A 19,961-nucleotide genomic window follows, 5' to 3' on the forward strand; every position below is an offset into this window, starting at 1 on the left:
TATGACTATTACATACATATGTAAATGTATACAACAAGTGATGCACAAGCAATAGCTCACTGCCCCCCACCCAATGTCCAGCTTGCTCTCCAAGCTGCAGAAGGAAGCAAGCTGAACTCCCACCCCCTTCAAAATTCTTTCCACTTTATATTCTGTGGTATGAAACTAAGACAGTAAGGCAATTTAACAGGCAGAATTTCTTTACATTCTTCTTCTGTAATTTAACTCAGAAGTTTTTACTTCTTTTTCAAAGCAGAAACTGCTATAAGAAAATGTAAATTCATAATCAAGAGGGTTTTCTCATGTTATAATCCTAATGCAGCATATCTGGATCAATGTATTCTCCAAACATTTTTATCCATGAATGCTACTCCATGAACAACTATTTGGACAGCTTCTCTCTTCTACCTTTATACAACTAACCTGTTACTTAAATGTCCTCATTTTCTTCTGAATATCTGCCCATTTTTCCAGAATTCAGTAATTTCCTCTAATTCAGCAAGTTCGTGTTGATTTTAGATCCCATCTTTCAAAACTACAGTGAGCTGCAAATGAAAAGCCAACTAACACAAACCGAGGAAGGGATTGATTTCTGGTTTTGTTTGGTTTTATTTTAATGACATTCAACAGATTGAAATGAGTTTTTTGTAATAAAATATACATTTCCTAGGGAGGTGAGAAGGAGACATACTAAATAAGCAAACACCAGAATCCACTTTTCTTCTTTACTGTATACGTGTAATAGTGCTACTAGTGAAAGATCTCACAACTTGGGTAAATCAGTCAGTTGCTAATTAAGGGAAAAAAAGAGTTGCTTGTCACAGAGGTTATATATATATATATATATATATATATATAATTTTTTTTAGCAATTCATTTTATTTATTCCTAAAAATCAGAAGAAGAGTTGAAGCATCCTCGTGAGCCTTCAAGTCTGCGAAGTTCACCCTTAGTAGTTCCATTTTGATTTTGTCAGCTGATAAGCTGATAGCATGTTTTGGACCTGGGGTAAGAGCAAAGTTGTTAGTATTCTTTACACAATCTTTTGATTTTGCATGCATTACATGCTGGGATAAGTTATCTGTGCTAGGCATCTGAATTAACCATGTGAGACATTCAAAACAGTTGACATGACTGTTAAATTAGTTTTTCTTCTTAATAATACCATTTTGAAAGTAATTGGAAATGAATATAGAGAGTAAATTCTACCTGTTACACCTAAATTATGTTTTTCTAATTAGACTGACAAATACACTTTAAATTACTGTATCAACAGAATTTTTAAAAGTTATTCAAATAATAAAATCACTCCCTCTTACTTTTGTAACTCAGACACAGAATCTCCAAGCTAGTGAGTAAATTAAGACTCTCCTCTAATTATTGATCTTTCATCTATAGTTTGCAATCAAATAGGAAACCTGCAAGGGATTTTATATCGGTTTAATTGTCCTAAGGTATTATATTACCAAATACAATGCAATTGAAGGCTATTTTTCATACCATATTGGAAGGTCTCTCTCTACTTATACCACCTTAGTAATTCCAGTCATAATGTGAGAGGAACAAGATACTTAAATCCATTTCAATCTGTCCCTTGTCTGGGTTAGACAATGGTGGGCACACAAGTCTTCATTAGAGTCTGAAAGGAAATGTATGAGGAATCGTGAAAACTGATGTAAAAAATAAAATGTCTAATCCTGTGGTCATCTGCACTTAAAGAGAGATGTAAGCAAGGGAAAACATTAGCACAGTAAACTCCGTCTTCAGGCACCTTTGAGACTTAGGCACCTCTTAGGTCAGGTGTGTTATTTTCATGTTTAATAGCCTTTAGTGGATTGTATTTATAGACATTTCTATTTAACATATCTCTATAACATTTCTATTACGTGTCTATTTAACTCAGCTGTAAATTTCACATATACTGTAGCTGCAAGATCCAGAGAGAACAATCCTGGCTGAGAAGAAGCAAATACACAACGAGGATCAAAAATACAGGGTTAAAGAGAATATCTAGGTAAATCAACATTTAAGTCTCATTTCACCATTCGTTATACTTGGATAGCAGTGTCAAAGAAGCAATATAATGGCTTAATGTCTACTTCTTAGATACTGGAAGAAGGGAAAGCATGGTTTTATGTGTCAATTATCATTACGTAGTCAACAGAAGACTAGAATGCAAGAATACTGTCACAAACCATGACTTGTACTTCAGTGCCAACAGATACAAAATATTTATATTAGTCCTTAAACAAGAATAATATAATTTTATTTTGAAAAGCATAGGTAACCACAATTCTCAGAGAAAAGAAGTCTCATGAGCTCAGGTAAGATATTGGTTCATTTATCTCATTTGACTTCTTATGCCCCTTTAATTATATTTTGGAGGTATTCCCTCAGAGTGCCGTTTCTCTTCACATTTTTGCCATCTCCATCTGGAGTTTGTCCCCAGAATTAGCTGTACTTCTTCCAGACTTGTGATTCAACTAGAAGAGGTAATTTACATTCATTATAACGTATATTTGTAGTGCTTGCTTTCCCCTATGGATTTTTTTTCAGAAAGAATAATGAAGAACTTCTCCTCAGAATTCCTCAGTCTGTTCTTTCAGGGAAAAAATCTTGACAAAGATAGGAATCTGAATAGATTTTGCAAAAGCAATTTCTGTTCATTCATTCTAGAATACTTTTATTATAAGAGATACACGTATAAGCAAATGTGTTTTTATTAACTGTTACTCTTTGACTCATTGCTTAATCGTGTACACAGCCAGATACAAAAATTATTACTTCTGTATAGCATTTCTACAGCAAAAATTAGTTTTTTTGAAATCTCAAGCTTAAAACAATGTTTCTTTTCCTTGGTTTTTACCTTCTTGCTGAAAAAGAAGGCTTTCATGGCAGTTTTGACAAATCCAAAGTTGATGAGAAAAACCTTCTAAGAGTCTACTGCTAATTCTTTCTATCTTATTGATCTGCTGAGTTACTGTGTAGAACTAAATGCAGAAATTTTTCTTTACTGTTCATATTCAGTTACTTCTGGATTGCAATGATCCAATGCCTGTATTCTGTAACCCTGTCCATATGAGTAATATAAGAAAGTGAAGATAGCACGAGAGAGAGAAAAGAACAGGCAGATTCTCCAAACTATGTCTGTGAAAGTATCACATCTCCACTAGAATATGTGGAAATTGATAAAGTTGAAAAAAGAAAGCGGGGAGAAGAACTGATAGAATGTCAGACCTTTACCAACATTAACTAGATTATTCAACATCACTGTCTGAACTCAGATATCCCCATAAACACCAGCCTATTAATTCAGAGAAGGGAAGACCAACTTTCATGAGATCTTAATTTTCTGTGAAATACACTGTTCTAGTCCATGACTATATTTAGTCATCTTGTGGATACTTTTCATGCAACATTAATAAAAAGTTATCATAAAAGAGTACATATATCATTTTTAGCTGCATATCAGACCAATGGGACAAGAGAATATGTCAATATGTCTTTTCATGTGTAAGGATAGGTGGCAGTAGGTATAGTTGCTTTAAGCCTAGGAAATGGAGTGCTCACAACCTGGTAATATAAAAGAAATCTCTGAACTCAACTTATACATCAATTCCCGCAGTCTCCTGTGCTTCAGGAAAATCCTGCCATTTAGTGAGACATTAGATTTCTTCCCAGAGGTATAATTTTAAAATAAATGAATAAACATTATCCTGATGCATGGTGCAGAAGTAATCAGACTGTGGCTCTCTCGTCAGGAGTGATTTACCTAAAAGTATGTCTGTCTGCTGGGGCTATGAGTTGTTAAATAGGATATTTGACTGGAGATGTCAAAAAGTCCTATAGGCAGTTTTCAAAGAAATTCTAAACCGGCTACTATACTAATTGGTCAATAATACACTTTACTCATAACTTTCTCATCCTTATTTCTCACCAGCTAAGTCACACTTTGCACAGCCTACAGACCTCTTGAGTAAATCTTAACACATCACTTACAGCTATTCAGTTCCAATGTGAGACAGTGTATTTCATCAATATGCAGATTTTCTATATGTCAAACCCCTAAACCTACATAGCAGGCACACAACAAATTGTTTCAGCTCTGAAAGAAGAAAATTATTCTTGACTGAGCACTACACAGTAAGAATTGCACAAAGTCGAGGACATTGCACTGGAAATGTCTTGACGTTAATGGTGTTTTTTCTTTAACTCAGGGAGGTTTAGTGTAAGTGAAGAAAGTCTCCAAGGACAGAGCAGTGCCATATCCTTCTATTCCGCCAGGCCAAAATCTGTCTTCAGAGTAATGAGTGCTTTGTGGAAGGTTCTACAAAATGGCCCTTAGCAAAGCAGAGTTACTCAGGAAGTGATAAATCAAACTCCAAATTACTTGAACACAAAATGAAAGAATGCAGAGCAGTGCTACTTATAAAATTAGAATGTAAGAAATATCCTGCTGTCTCAGAAGCAAGGGACATCTATTTTGTCTCTTCAACTGCATGCAGTTGAATGCATTAGCAGATGACATTTAGGAATATGCAGAGCATGCAGAACTGGACGCTGCCTGTTCTCTATTCTCTTCATACTCCTCTGGCAACAATAATTGTGTTAGGGTTGTTAGAGAATATGCTGCAGCCTAGTGCTATTTGCATTCTTGGATTTGCTATCCAGGAATTTACCTACCTCCTTGAACCTACTGATGTTGTCAGCCCTCAAATATTTTTTACAACAGCAAGTTCCACAAGTTTACGGTCGACTGCATAAGCTATTTTATCTGTCTCAAGTCAGCCTCACTAGTTTTGTTAAATTTTTCCTATATCTAGTGTTGTGAGTATTGAAGGGCAAATTCCACATTTACTTTTATGCTGTCTTATGACTTTCCAAACTCATTTCCACAGCAACAGTTTCTTTACTAATATTTTGTATGGAATCTTTCCAAAGTTGTTTCTGTGTCGTTTTATAAAGCCAGTTCTTTGTCCACAAAATTCCTTTTTGTTAAATATTTGACTATATCCTGACTTCGGCAGGTAGAGCCAGTAGTTACCTTTACAGATGTCATATGGTCCCTTTTGCAAAAGACTGTGCATATGCTCTGTCACCTTAATTTATTTGACAGACTCTGTCATCTTACCTGTGAAAGAAGTCAGGAGAAGCCAGCCTCATTGGTCTGTGTTTTCAGGAGCTTCTCTAAAGCATAATAGTAGTGAGATATACACACACGCACACACCCTATGCTGTGTTGTCAGGATGTCTTAATTTCACCACCCTAATACACAGATAACCCACTACGTTCAGCAGGATTTAAACATAAGCTACAAGATATTTCAGGTTGGATGTTAGGAAAAATTTCTTCTCCAAGAAAGTGGTCAGGTGCTGGAACCAGCTGCCCAGGGAGGTGGTAGAGTCACCATCTCTGGAGGTGTTCAAGAAAAATTTAGATGTGGTATGAAGGGACATGGTTTAGTGGGGAATATTGGTGGCAGGTGTATGGTTGGACTGGATGATCTTGATGTCTTTTCCAACCTTGGTGATTCTATGATTATATGATTCAGTGAACAGGAGTGAACAGAGCATATATTTTAGGGTGCTGCTGATCTACAGCTGAAGAGCTTACTCTAGTGTTAATAATCTGAGTTAAATCTGAAGCCTCTGAGAACATGGCACAGTTTTATAAAGATTGCATATTAGAAGGAATGGTTGGACACATTGTGGGTTTTTTTTTTTTTTTTAGAACATAAAAGCAGAGAACAAGCACCTGTAAAACGTTAGCTGACCTCCTCTATTCTTTGTGTGATACACACGAAGCCACGCCTGAGGTCTTCAGCAGGACGTGTAAACTGATGAATGAGTATAATGTTACATATCATTAATTCTTAATGATCTTCATAATAATTTCAAAACTCTTGCAAGAAACAATGCTTGTCAAGCTGAGCTTGCAAAACTGATTTGAAAAACTCTTCCTAAAAATCAAACTGAAATTTTATGCTGTTTGTGAAGTTGAATTCTAGCAGAAATGGGTAACTGAACCAAACACCAAATTAATATAGGAATTCTACAAAAAAAAAAAAAAAAAATACTTTCCAAACTGGGTTTTGTACTATCAGAAAAAGTTGGCCTTTTTATCCACAACTCCTGTCTGATCTAGTACTAATGGAAGATTCACTAAATTATCTTCATAAAGGTCAAAATGCTAATTAGGAGATTCTCTTCAGTGATAAATCAGAGATGTGGAACAAGTGATTAGATCAGCTTTTTCTGGAGTTCAATTACCCTTCTCTTCATTTTTAAAACATTAGAAAATAAGAACTGAATTTTGTAACATTAAATAGTTCTTTTTTAATTGCATAGAAAACAATCTTGGAGTTTTTCCATAAATTATAATTTAATTTAATTTATGTACTTTTTTTTTTTTACAAGTGACAATAGTATGTATTTATTAGTAATAATGCAATTAATGGCTATACAATAATTTAATGCATATCCTTCAAGTTGGTAAGTGCACTAATAATTTAAACTATATGCATCTAAACAAAATGTGTTTGTCTAAATTACATGGAATTAAAATACAGCTTTACATAAAGAACAACCAAAAAGATTAAGTAATTTGAATGAAAAAAATTATTTAATCAGACTTGTGGAAAAGAAGGACCTACCGAGAATTTACAAATAAATAAAATTACAGAGAATTTACAGACTCACAGGGGTTGGAAGGGACCTCTGGAGATCATCAAATCCAACCCTCTTGCTAAAGCAGATTCCCTGAAGCAGGTTGTATAGGAAAGTGTCTAGGTAGGTTTTAAATATCTACGGAAAGACTCCATCATCTCTCTGGGCAGCCTGTTCTGTCCTCTGTTACCTCAAAGTTTTTATTCATGTTCAGATGGAATTTCCTGTGTTCCCATTTGTGCCTGGTGCCCCTTATCTTGTTGCTGGGCACCACCAAAAAGAGCCTCACCTCATCCTCTTGGCAGTCAATCTTTGGAAATGTGTAAACATTGGTAAGATCCTCTCACAGCTTTGTCTTCTTCAGGTTGAACAGTCCTGGGGGTCTCAGCCTTTTTTCAGAAGGGAGTTGCTTCAAGCCCTCAATCATGTTTGTGTCCCTCCGCTGGACTGTCTCCAGCAGTTCCCTGTCTTTTTCAAACAGGGTGCCCAAATCTGTAGCCTCATCAGGGTAGAGGGGAAGGAGAACCTCCTTCAGCCTGCTGGCTGTGGTCTTTTCAATGCAGCCCAGGATACCATTGGCTTTCCCAGCCACAAGAAACCTCTGCTGGCTCATTGTCTACTGGGACACTTAGGTACCTTTTTGCAGAGCTCTTCCAGCGGATCAGTCCATAACCTTTACTGATGCTTGTGATTATTCTTCCCCATATCTCATGCTCTATACTTGCTCTTGTTGAACCTCATGAAGCTCCTTTCTGACCAGCTCACCAGCTTGTCCAGATCTCAGTGAAAGGCAGCACAACCTTCCGGTGTGTCAGCCTCTCCTCCCAGCTTTGCATCATCTGTAGACTTGCTGAGGGTAGACTCTATCCTTCCATCCAGATCATTGATGAAGATGTTGAACAATACTGGACCCACTGCTGACTCCTGAGGAATATCACTAGCCACAGGCCTATGACTGGACACTGCTCCACAATATTCTGAGCCCTGCCATTTAGACAGTTCACAATTGAATTCACTGCTGACTCATCCATCCCACCCTTCTTAAGCTTACATTAGAGGTGTTCATAGAATCACAGAATCACAGAAAAGGGTTGGAAGGAACCTTAAGAATCAAACTCCAATCCATCTATCACAGGCAGGGTTACCAACTGCTAGATCAAGTAGTAGATCAGATTATCCAGGGCCCCATCCAACCTGGCCTTTAGCACCTGTCAAAAGCCTTACTGAAGTTAAAGTAGAAAACATACATTGCCCATCCCTCATCTACTTAGCTACTCATGACATAGAAGGCTACAAGACTGATCAAGCATGATTTCCCCTGAATTAATTCATGTTAACTACTGATAACCTTTTTCTCTTTCTCTTGCTTGGAAATACCAACCAGAATAAGTTATTCCATCACCTTCTACTGAGGTTCAACAGTAGACCACAGGGCCAAATGCAAGATGATGCACTTGGATAATGGCAATCCCAGATACATGTACAGAATGGATAAAGAACTCACTGAAAGCAGCTCAACCAAGGACTTGGGCATCTTGATGGATGAAAAGTTGGACATGATCCAACAGTGTTCCCTTGCAGCACAGAAGACCAGTTTTATCCTTGGTTACATCAAAAGAAGGATGGCCATCTGGGGGAGGGAGGTGATTTTTTTTTTTTTTTTTTTTTTTTTTCCCCTTTGATCTGCTCTTGAAAGGCTTCATCTGGAGTACTGTGTCCAGGCCTCAGACTGTTAGTGTACCAGAGATGTGGAAGTGGGTCCAGAGAAGGGCTACAAAGATGATCAGAAGGCTACAGCACCCCTTCTACAAATAAAGGTTAAGGGAGCTGGGTTTGTTCAGCTTGGAGAAGAGAAGGCTCTGGCAAGACCTCACTGTAGCCTTTGGATATTTAGAAAGATCTTATGAGCTGGAGAGAGACAGTCTTCTTACGCAGGATGCCCTGTCCCTGAAAGTGTTCAAGGCCAATTTGGATGAGTCTCACCAAGTATCTGATCTAGTGGTAGGCAACACTGCCTACAGCAGGGATGTTGGAACTAGATAATCTCTAAGATCTTTTCCAATTCAATCCATTCTACGAGTCTATGATTCCCAGGGATAGAAGTGAGTTGTAGTAAATACTGTAAACATCTTTAGCCTAATGACAATACCATTTAATGTAAACTGTTACATGAGCAGCAAGTTCAGTAAAATGGCAGGGGTGGAGAGACAAACTTGTACACCAGCAGTCTTCATCTCACTGTAAGGATCAAAGTGAATTTATTCATACTAAAAAAGTGTGACAATCAGTAATGATGCTGTACCCTTAACTAATGTTTTTCTGATGAGAGACTGTGTGAAACAGTCAACATTTCCCATGAAATTTCTACACCTAATATGGAACAGAACAGTCCAGTCTGTTCTTAAAAGAAAGGTGTACCCACATCTTGAAGTCAAACCATGATAATTTGATCAAGTACTCATTTTTCAACTCTCCTAGGTATGGTAAGCTGTCAAGTAACATGTTCCATTAATACTTTCAGGGTACAAATTCTAAACACGTATTCATACAAACTCCACAGATTTGGTCTTATACATAGGTATAGACAACATGTAAATTGTGCAACAGTTTTATTGAACACAAACATGCTCTCCCTGACACCTGAGATAAGTGACAAATTTAGAAGCTTAATGAAACCTGACATTTTTTTCTTAATGGATTTAATCTCAATTTTGGACTATGTGGAATTAAATGTGAGTACTAAGCAAGTACATTCCTGAACCAGTTTTAGATCAGCCTACAAAAACATACCTATTAATTCCAGAAAGGAATAAAATATTCATGAACAACTACGTGCTAACATTTGAAAGAGTATGAACTCAGAAGACAAAATTTGAAGAAACAAATAAGATTTTTATTGATGCCATTCAGAGAAAGTAATATGCCTGAGACACAGAGAAAAGCCTTTACTTGGCATATGGGGAGACAACTTTGCAAGGACTGACTCTGAGTTAGGCTATATCTAGCTGCATTACCTAAAGAATACCATAAAGAATGATTTCCACTTCACTTTGAAAACACATTGTGCCCAGTGATTTATAGTCCCTTTTTCATTGCATATCACCACTAAAGAGATATGATTCTTCATCAGGAAAAGATAGTAGACTCAGTCTCAGAGGAAAATGGCAACATTCAGAACTTCACATTTAATATGGTGACGTGTCAATTTTTTTAGTGTATTTTAGCATGTATGATGTACTTTACTTAATCTGTACATAGGTTGTGTAACCAACTCAGAAAGCTTATTCTAAGAGATGTACCAAAACAAAACTGATATCTTTACTCCATGCCTAGGGTGAGGACAATAGCCTAGCTGCCTGTGAGCCAATATGCACCTTGGTGAATATTGGCCAATGTAACCTTAGTGAAGGTCTGATGTGCGACTTTGGCTCAGCTGACTGAAAAACAAAAATAATAAAAATAGCTTGCTATCAAGTACATAAGCTGAAGATTAGACTGTGTAATAGTCAAGGACTTTAGGAAAAGATATAACTGTAAAAAAGCAAAAAAAGTCGTAGTAAAGTAGAAATAAATTGGATGACAGCAACTCACAGGAGTGAAGATCAGACAGTATCAAGTGCAAGAAAGCTAACCTTCCTCACTTGGCTGCTGCCATCTGCATAGAGCAACTTATCCAGTGCCTACATTAGAGGTGGCAAACATACAACTTGTACTTAGCTTATCACATTAGCACATTCAATCTACTCTGCATATTAGCCTAAAAATAATTTGTGTGAACATGATTTTTCAACAATCCTGTTTCTGTACAGGAAAGGGTTCCCAAACAGTAGGTAGGGAAAAAAGGAATGCTATGGGACCTCTGCCAATGGCAGTGAGTAAAAGCACTTTGAAGGGATAGTATGTTAAACTGATATTTAACCTTCTCTGAATCTGTGTAGACAAAATAAGGACAAACTCAATTAATTTCAAAAATGTGGTAAAATCTCTACATGCCTAAAAGTACGTAGAAGTCCTTTGATGAATGTTGTGTGCTTAAAACATAGAACTGATAGCAAGACATAAACTCACAGATATTACATCACTAACCCAGTACAGAAGCAGTTTTATGAACTGAACATTGAGCAGACATATGTCACAGGTGTGCCAAATAAATGAGCTCTAAGAAGATTTACAAATGCTGGAGTAGAAATGATAAACATAAAAACAGACAGGCAAGCATTCTGAATGAGACAAGATGTACTAACTCCTCATATTTGCCACAGCTACTCATATGTTTTCTAAGCCTAATGTGGAGTGCCTCCAGTCCAACAGAACTTTTCTCAATAACTCACACTTCTAACTCTTAAATCAATTCTCTCCCCACATTTTGTCAAAATGAATGTCTCGAGGCCTAGAAATTCAGTCTTTAATGACTAGTGCTGCCAGCCATTGATAGCAAATATCTGCTAGGTGGATGGAAAATATCAATATGATTTCATTTGAACCAATCAAGAAAAGAATACATCTAGGTTTTAATGGATCTGAAGCTTCCTAGACATCTTTTGGAAAAGAATACAGAAACCAAATGTATGCATTGATTGGGCAAGAGACATATGACAGGATACCTCCTGGTATTCTCTGATTCCTTTTAATCTGTATGCTCACAGTTTCCTTCCCTTGAAAACTGAAATATCATGAAGAGACCAGAAATATTTCTGGATGGAAAAAAGCTCTACCCTCCTCAGCACTCTCAGACCTGGCAGGGGAGGCAGAGAAATACTAGCTGCTTTAGGCTAAGGCATGCACCACAGGGTCTGCTCATCTTAGTACTGATTCTCTAAATCCTGTTGAATCTAGATGCTTTGAATAGCCTAAATATATATGTACCACCACACCCCTTACTAGACTATTTCTGGATGTGAATGAAGGTTTTGAGGCAAGCAAAATACATAGGACCTCCTGTCTAGCTAAACTCAAAATACTGAGACAGAACAAACTACAAAACAAAATAATTGCGTTTCTTAAGAAAACTAAGAAAAATAATTACTTACTGGATCAGATAAAGGGTCTGCCTGGTCCCCTGTCTTTCCACAGTAATTACTACCAGGATACCAAAGAAATAATTGTAGACAGGGGCATTTGATGTTTCCAATAAAGCATTCTTCACATCTGTCTCACCCATTCCCATAACAACACAAAACATAACACTATTGCAACCAAAAAAATGTAATCAAGAGGTACATTCAGTGTTCTAGCGTGATCAAATCAGTATTTCTGTCACAAAACACAAATAGTTAAAATCAGCTATTAGCTTTTTTATGTTCTGTCAAGGTCCCACGGGGATCTTCTGTAAAATAAAAGAAGAGACCCACTTGCCCTTTTTTGGGCTTTGTTAATAGGGTTAAAAAATATGAGGGAACAAACTGATCAACTGTTCCAGTAATGGCAAGAGTGTCTCCCCTTTCTAAAGGGTTGAGACCACCTGCCCAATAGGCAGCCCTTTGTGTTAAGGACCAGGGAGCACTACTGTTGCCAGTAGTTAAAAATACTCCTGGTCCCCAGTAACCTTCCGCCTCCTTTTCTGTTAGCAGAATCTGGTCGCCACCAGTGGGACTCACCCTCCATACATATTCTGTTTCTGATTCCTTTGGAGAGCGGCTGAAATCTTTCTTCAATTTCGCCAGTTCAGTGGCTGAGAAGGGAATTTCCTTAACATTCATTTGAGGATCTAGATCCTCACTGTTATCGAATATGTATTCAGTTTTTATCAAAGGACGCAATGGAGCTATTGGAGTTTCTAATTTATCTAGCCTTTCCTTCATTCCTGGTAGCTCCACCAGAGGAAAAGTTTTTTCTCGAGGCAAACTGTGGGTGACGGTATGGCTGGCATGCTTACACGTTAGCAGTTCCTTAAAAGCCATTTGCAACAAAGCCGAATTACATTTCTCTCTTTCTAATTGTTCCTCAAGGTTCACTATTTGATTCTGCAGAGTTTTCACCAATTCTTGTGTTACTTTAACCGATTCCTGCAGTGCTTGTATAGTTTGGGTTTCTGCCGAATGCTTTTCATCTCGGAACTCCACGGCTGCTTTTAAAGTGGCCACGAGTACGGCACAAATAAACGCCTTTCCTTTTCCAGCTCGAGTACGAGCCTCATTCTGTAAGACACTAATGCGGTCCGAAACACTCTGCAAATTATGCCAATTTTGGCGTGCCCAGTCCACCCCTGATAAAGAGGGACGAGCACCATGCTTTTCTAAAAGGTCAAATAACACATCTTCACTTTTCATACTGACAATACTGTTACTCATTTCTTAATACAATGAAAGATCTATACTAAGGGAGGAGGAGGTACACGTATTCAAAAGCTCAGTTACTCCTCACCTCTCTTCCCAGGGAGATACACCACAACTAAACAAATGCAAATGCTCCAATCACTCCTCCCTTTCTTTGGGGGAGCACAAAAAATGTGACGCTAAAGCAACACTTTCTAGGTTTCAATGTAGTAAATAAAACTTCTTGGAGAGGCACACACGTTTTAGTCACAAAATATCACTTCCTCACTTCCCCAAGAGGCGCAAGCACGCAGACACACCAAATTTCGCACTTCAGTTACCAAATAACCAGAGAGGTCTTCCCGAGGAGGCACACACGTATTAATCAAAATGCAAATAGTCAAAATACGTCCCCGAGAGGTACACACATAAAAAGTAAAGTTTCAGAATATGGAGCGGTCTTCCTGGAGAAGGACTCACGTCTGAATTTTCAAAACTATCACTCCTTGCAACTCCAGGAGGTGCACACAGAAAAAAAAGTTTCAAACTATATCTGGAAGGACAACACTCTCACAGCGGGTATCCTGCAACGACTACGCCATTAAATAAATGTCTCGCTCCAATTTATAGGAGGGAGAGGAGGTTCTTTTATTATCTATATACCCGACGTGAGATTAAGAAGCAACGGTTCAAATGTTGGTCCAACCAGTTTATTACAAATCTTAATCAGGGGAATTGGGGAAGGGGAGGACGGACACTACTATGAATTAGGGTACTGGGGAGGGGAAGGAGGGCGATGGAAAAGATAGGAAAGAAGAGGCAAGGAGTCTTTATAGGCAGCAGGAGGGACATAGTTACCACCATGGATCCAGCGTGGTTCATAGTTCAGTCTTTGATCTTCAGTAGCGGTGGGTCGTCAGGCAGAATTGTTCTGTTGCCAACGACGACGAGGAAACACAACGGTGATGATGGCCCCTTTTCAATGGTTTCAAAGTGGTGAAGTCAGCTGTCTTTGGAGTGACAGCTCAAATCCAAAGTGGTCGAGTCAGCTCTCCTTTGAGTGGCAGCTTCTGGCTCTGGGATCTCAGCAAAAACTCCTTTGTTCCCATCTTCCGGGCCTTGCCAGCAGATAAGAGGGAGCAGGGGTGCCCATCTGCATCCTGTTTCTCACAGAACACGATGGTATCGTTCCCCAGTTTTCCCACACCTAGCTGGAGCTGTTTTGTCATAGGCCACATCTTCCGCCAGTAAACACTCCTGAGCATTCTCATCCGCTCTTCTACAGAGCAAGCAGCTCTGGAGGAAGGGGCTTTCACATGTTCCCAAAGCGATATCCATTGTCACACGGTTAGCACCTATTAGTTGCCTCCTCAACAAATCATTCAGAGTCTTATCACAAGAAAAACCTCAGGAAGCAAGCTTTGAGCCAAAAAAACAGAGAAGGATTCTCACAACATCCTACTACAAGTAAGCTTTCCCCAACCAAGAGTTATCTTGCTCATTTAGCAATTCTCTTTGGATTGCTATTCTATGCTCTTGTCTATTCTTGCCTGCAGTCTTATTACTTTTAAGCATCCATGTAGTGCTGCCACGATTAGTAGTACAGAGCTATTCTTAGCTATGTAAAGAATCACCTGTTATAAATTTTGAGCTAGGTTTAACAAGTTCCATTTATTCTCACTACTTGCATTGGAAGGGAACATAAACAATTAATAATAACCTATTTCCTAATGACATTTATAATTCTGTAGACCTTTATCTTATCCTCCCTAGTATTATATGCTCCCTGAGTCATCTCTTTTCAAGATTGAAGTGACCTGGATTGTGGTCATGTATCTCTGTTAACTTTTTCTGAACATTTTCTAGTTGAACTACTATATTTTTGAGATGAAGAAATGAGAATATGGAGAATACTCGTGTCAGTGTTCAAGATATGGGCAAACTAGGGATTCTGCTGTGTTACAATGGTCTTTTCTCTATCGTTCTTTATACAGTCTGTATGTCATAATATTTTATTTTCTTTTTCAACTGCAACTGTGCACTAAGCTGTTATTTTCACAGAATTTTATTCCATCAGGATCTTGCTTCTGAATGGAACAGTCAGCTTAAAGCTTTATATGTAATTCATATGTAATTTCAGGATTACTTTTCCATTACAGTTATCCATAGTGAATTTCATCTGCCACTAATTGTGCAGCCATTCTTGACAATTTTTCATCAACATGTATTCCAGCGCAAATCTATCCACTAGTGATAGTCCTCGCTTATGAGTCCTGCTCCTTATTCCCGCTCTTCTCTCCAGTATTTTAATATTTTTAACTACTCAAGCGAAGGAAAAGGAAGAACAGCAGGATAATAACAACAGATTTGAAAAGAAATAATTAAGAGAATCTTAAGAATCAGAGTTATGTTTCCATGGGAAGTGTTACACATATGTTTCTATGGGTGTGACTAAAGATACCAGACTTGAGCAAGGCCTTTGATGTGGTCCCCCACCGCATCCTTATCTCCAAATTGAAGGGTTGTGGATTTGATGGGTGGACCACTCAATGGATAAGAAATTGGTTGAAAGGCCACAGACAGAGGATGGTGATTAATAGTTCTATGTCCAGGTGGAGGCCAGTAACAAGCAGCATCCCCCAGGGATCTGTCTTGGGACCGGTGCTCTTTAACATCTTTATCAATGGCATCGACAATGGAATTGAGTGCACCCTCAGCAAGTTTGCTGATAAAACCAAGCTGAGTGGTGCAGTTGACACAGTGGAAGGAAGGGATGCCATTCAGAGGGACCTTGAGAGGCTAGAAAGGTTGGCCTAGGTGAACCTGATGGGGTTCAACATGCAAAGTGCAAGGTTTCGCACTTGGGCTGGAGGAATCTCAGGCATGTATGCAGACTGGAAGGAGCAGTCCTTGAGAGGTGCCCTGCAGACAAGGACCTGAGGGTCCTGATGGATGAAAAGCTTAACATGAGGCAGCAGTGTGCTCCCGCAGCTCAGAAAGCAAACAGTACCTGGGCTCCATCAGAAGAGGGGTGGCCAGCAGGGGCAGGGAGGTGATTGCCCCCCTCTACTATGCTCTTGTGAAGCTCCATCTGGAGTACTGTGTCCAGGTCTCGAGCCCCCAGTACAAAAAAGACAGGGAGCTGTTGGAGAGGGTCCAGAGGAGAACCACAAAGATGATCAGGGGACTGGAGCACTTCCTCTGCAAAGACAGGCTGAGGGGGCTGGCCTTGTTCAGCACGGAGAAAAGAAGGCTGTGGGGTGACCTCATTGCAGCCTTTCAGTACCTAGAGGGAGCCTACAAACAGGAGGGGAATCAACTCATTGACAGGATAGATAACAGCAGTACAAGGGGAAATGATTTTAAGTTGAGGGAGGGAAGATTTAGGTTAGATGTCAGGGGAGTTCTTTACAGAGAGAGTGGTGAGGTGCTGGAACAGGCTGCCCAGAGAGGTTGTGGGTGCCCCATCCCTAGAGGTGTTTGAGGCCAGATTGGGCCCTAGGTAGCCTGGTCTAGTATTAAATAGGAGGTTGGTGGCCTTGCATGCAGCAGGGGTATTAGAAATTTATAATCCTTTAAGTCCCTTCCAATCTGGGCCATTCTGTATTTCTGTTATACTGAAAATATTTCTCAACACTCATTAGTTCCTAGTGCTGGAAAGACTTCTGAAATACAGAAGATTTCTGATAAACTTTTTGTTATTTTTGCAGTATTAGAAACAAACAAAAAAAAAATCTCTAGAATCTCTAGAGAATCTTTGAAATCTCTACAGCTTAAGCAGAATGATCTGTTCTGGATCAGTGCTTTGAGTTTGAGGAGTTTTTAATACGAAACCTGATTATCTCTCTACTGTACAGATATCTAATGAAAATATTTCAATCTTCCTATGCACATAGTCTTAAAGCCTTATAAACAAAAGCCCCAAAGTAAAAGTAGTCTCATAGCTACTGAAGTTGCTATAGGAAGAGATGCTTACAATTGATTATCTGAAATTAACTGTTTAATTGAGTGAATTTGCCTGGTTGAGTAAAAACAACAAGTATAATTATAATATAATACTTATACTTGTAATATATCTAAGTATGTTATATCCTGCTTTTGGTTCCCTGCCCTTTCTTGAGCAAGCTACAACTAATTGTAATGACTGGTTTCGTTCTTCCTGAATTTGTGAGAGCAAGCAAATTTTACTTTTACATTGTCTTCCACACTGATTGAGAAGCAAAATAGTTCTTCTTTCCTTTCAATCTCTGAACTGTAATTCAATCTGAACATTTGTATTAGATGTTGGCATTAGCATCCGGCAATACGTGTTGTTATAAGAATGCTTACACTGGTTGCAGAGGAATAGTTTTCAATAATTTTGAATAGTTCAAAAGATTTATTCTTAGAAATCAATGGGAAACATTTTCTCAGCCTACAGAACATCCTGAAAATTTTGTCCTTCTCATTCTGTCAGAATTCTGTTGAAACAGGTTGGAAGTCAAACGTTTCATCTTCAGTATTTATATATCAGTAGCTTCATGTCAATTTTTTCCTCATGCTTCCATTAACTACCTTAACCACTCACTAGCTGACTATTCTGCAGAGTGAAGAAAACTATTTTCTATTCCCCTTAAAATTAGTGAGATTTGATATATTTAAAGAAGTACATACTAATTAAAGCAGACAAACTTATCCCATAGTCCAGAGACATTAATGGCTACATTGGGAGTATAATAACAAAGTTCAGTTCTTTCTTCTATGAGAGCTGAACGACAGTTCCCTGCGGCTGCCACTTCTGAATAGGCTAGCTGCTATTTCTGCCTTGCCTTTCTGCTTATAGAAGTTGCATATACAATACATACACACACACACGCACAGAAAAAGCTATCACATTTCATGAAAATGCTTTATATGAGAAAATTTCACACCCACTCTTTCTTTCTACTGCTGTTAAGTAATAGAGTTATCATTCAGAACAACTTCCACAACTCTGTGGAAATAAATATAATATCCTTTTCATCTGCCACAATACTTTCCCCACAAAAACCGACTACAAGAGTTATGACCACTAGGTCAATCTCTTTTCTGAATAAAAACCCAGATGAGACAGTTGATAATTCGCAAGCGTAGATAAAAATAATTTTTGAAGATAAGTAACTTGTTCTTAATGCTTCATGCTTACTAACATACACTACAGTTGCTTGTGTTTCACTTTTTTGTCATGGAAAATTGAAAGTTTGATACATATGTCAATATATATTGCTGTCTTGATGTCTCTGTAATATTCTTTCTACTCCTAGTGATGATGCTACTTCCTACATTGGCTGTGAGGCTGACAGGCATTTATTATACTGTGATTTTTCTGGCTTATACTTGTCTAAATAAATGATGTCAGTAACTCATGCCACTGCTGCAAATATACTATTAGAGGTGAGCCAGTTCACTGACTTAAGATACAATGTAAAACAAGTAAAAAAATTATTGAAATTATGCCCAGGGTAATGTCTATTACTTCTTCACCATATGACAATGAAATCCTCTTCACAATTAGAGCTCTGAGACACATTAGTAATTCAGCTTTAAGTTATTTTCTTAACTATTTCTGTTGCTCTTGCCTTTGTGACACAGCTCAAGACCTGACACAGGGAGAGACATGGGTTTCACAAACAAAGCAGTGATGCAAGTATGAGTACTTCCTGTAATGCTTCTAGTTTATCACACTACCCACAACTCCCCATATCTCAGCTTTTCTTCCCGTATGTTCCTAACTTATCTTAGAATCTTTCAAACTTCTTTTCTAAAAAATGTTTTGATTTTTTAAGCTTTTCTATTTCACTTTTGCAAATGTAAAGAATTCTATTTTTCTGCATATAGCAGATCCATATATCAGATTGCCATGAAGTATCTATGTTTCCACTCTGTTCAAAAAGCAAAGATGCAGTGATTATATACAAAAAGTTTACAGAAGGCCAAATCAAAAGTATGTATGTCCAGAGGAGAGCCACAAAAATGATCAGGGGACTGGAGCACTTCCTCTGCAAAGACAGGCTGAGGGGGCTGGCCTTGTTCAGCACAGAGAAAAGAAGGCTGCTGGCTGACCTCATTGCAGCCTTTCAGTACCTAAAGGCAGCCCATAAACAGGAGGGGAATCAACTCTTTGAAAGGGTTGATAACAGCAGGACAAGGGGAAATGATTTTAAGTTGAGGGAGGGAAGATTTAGGCTGGATGTCAGGGGAAAGTTCTTTACAGAGAGAGTGGTGAGGTGCTGGAACAGGCTGCCCAGAGAGGTTGTGGATGCCCCATCCCTGGAGGTATTCAAGACCAGATTGGATGGGGCCTCAGGCAGTCTGGCCTAATATTAAGTATGGAGGTTGGTGGCCCTGCATGTGGCAGGGGGGTTGGAGATTCATGATTCTGGAGGTCCCTTCCAATTCTAGCCATTCTGTGATATACATATAAAACACATAAATACATAAAAACATACATAAAAATTGCTGTATTACTCCAGTCCTTGATTCTGACTTGTTTTCTGTCTTATTCCTCATAAGATAATGAAGAATCAATTACAATAAAGGAACATTTTGTTATCTCCGAATCATTGTAGCCATGAAAGTTGACTCTCTTGAAAATTTAAAAAATATATGTTTTCTTTCTACAGATTTTTTCTATCCTTATCCTTATTCCTGAATATAGGAACACCAGCCAAAATCCTCTTGTGTTAGTTCCTCATCTTCATTAACAGCGCTGGAATTTTTCCCCTCTAGTGTTACCACCTCAGCTGGAAGCTGTCAGCACAGTAAACAAAACTAGTTTGTTTGAGATGGATTTTACATTCTGTTCTACATACCTCTAATTTTACATTGTAAGCTCCAGTGAGGATCTGTTAACACATCTGTGGGTCACAGAAATCCCAGTGACCCTTAGAATTCTAGTGACATAACATAAGGAAAATATTAGCTGCTTCAAAGCTCAGAGTAACTGCTAATAAAGTTGAGTTACTGAAATCCTTTAGCAAATATCTTATTGAGTATATCTTTGTGCCCATGCTGGCAAACCTT

General features: G+C 38.3%; 1 protein-coding gene across 1 annotated transcript; it reads right to left on the reverse strand.

Moving 5' to 3' along the window:
- Positions 1-11,945: 11,945 nt before the first annotated feature.
- Positions 11,946-13,578, reverse strand: LOC122155633. Its single transcript, XM_042809653.1, has one exon. The coding sequence runs from the start codon at positions 12,954-12,956 to the stop codon at positions 11,946-11,948; it is 1,011 nt and encodes a 336-aa protein (XP_042665587.1). The 5' UTR covers positions 12,957-13,578.
- Positions 13,579-19,961: the final 6,383 nt, after the last annotated feature.

Source organism: Centrocercus urophasianus, unplaced genomic scaffold (genome assembly GCF_019232065.1).
Source record: "Centrocercus urophasianus isolate 14NV4802_14NV808 unplaced genomic scaffold, USGS_Curo_1.0 seq_12, whole genome shotgun sequence".
NCBI classification, from domain to species: domain Eukaryota; kingdom Metazoa; phylum Chordata; class Aves; order Galliformes; family Phasianidae; genus Centrocercus; species Centrocercus urophasianus.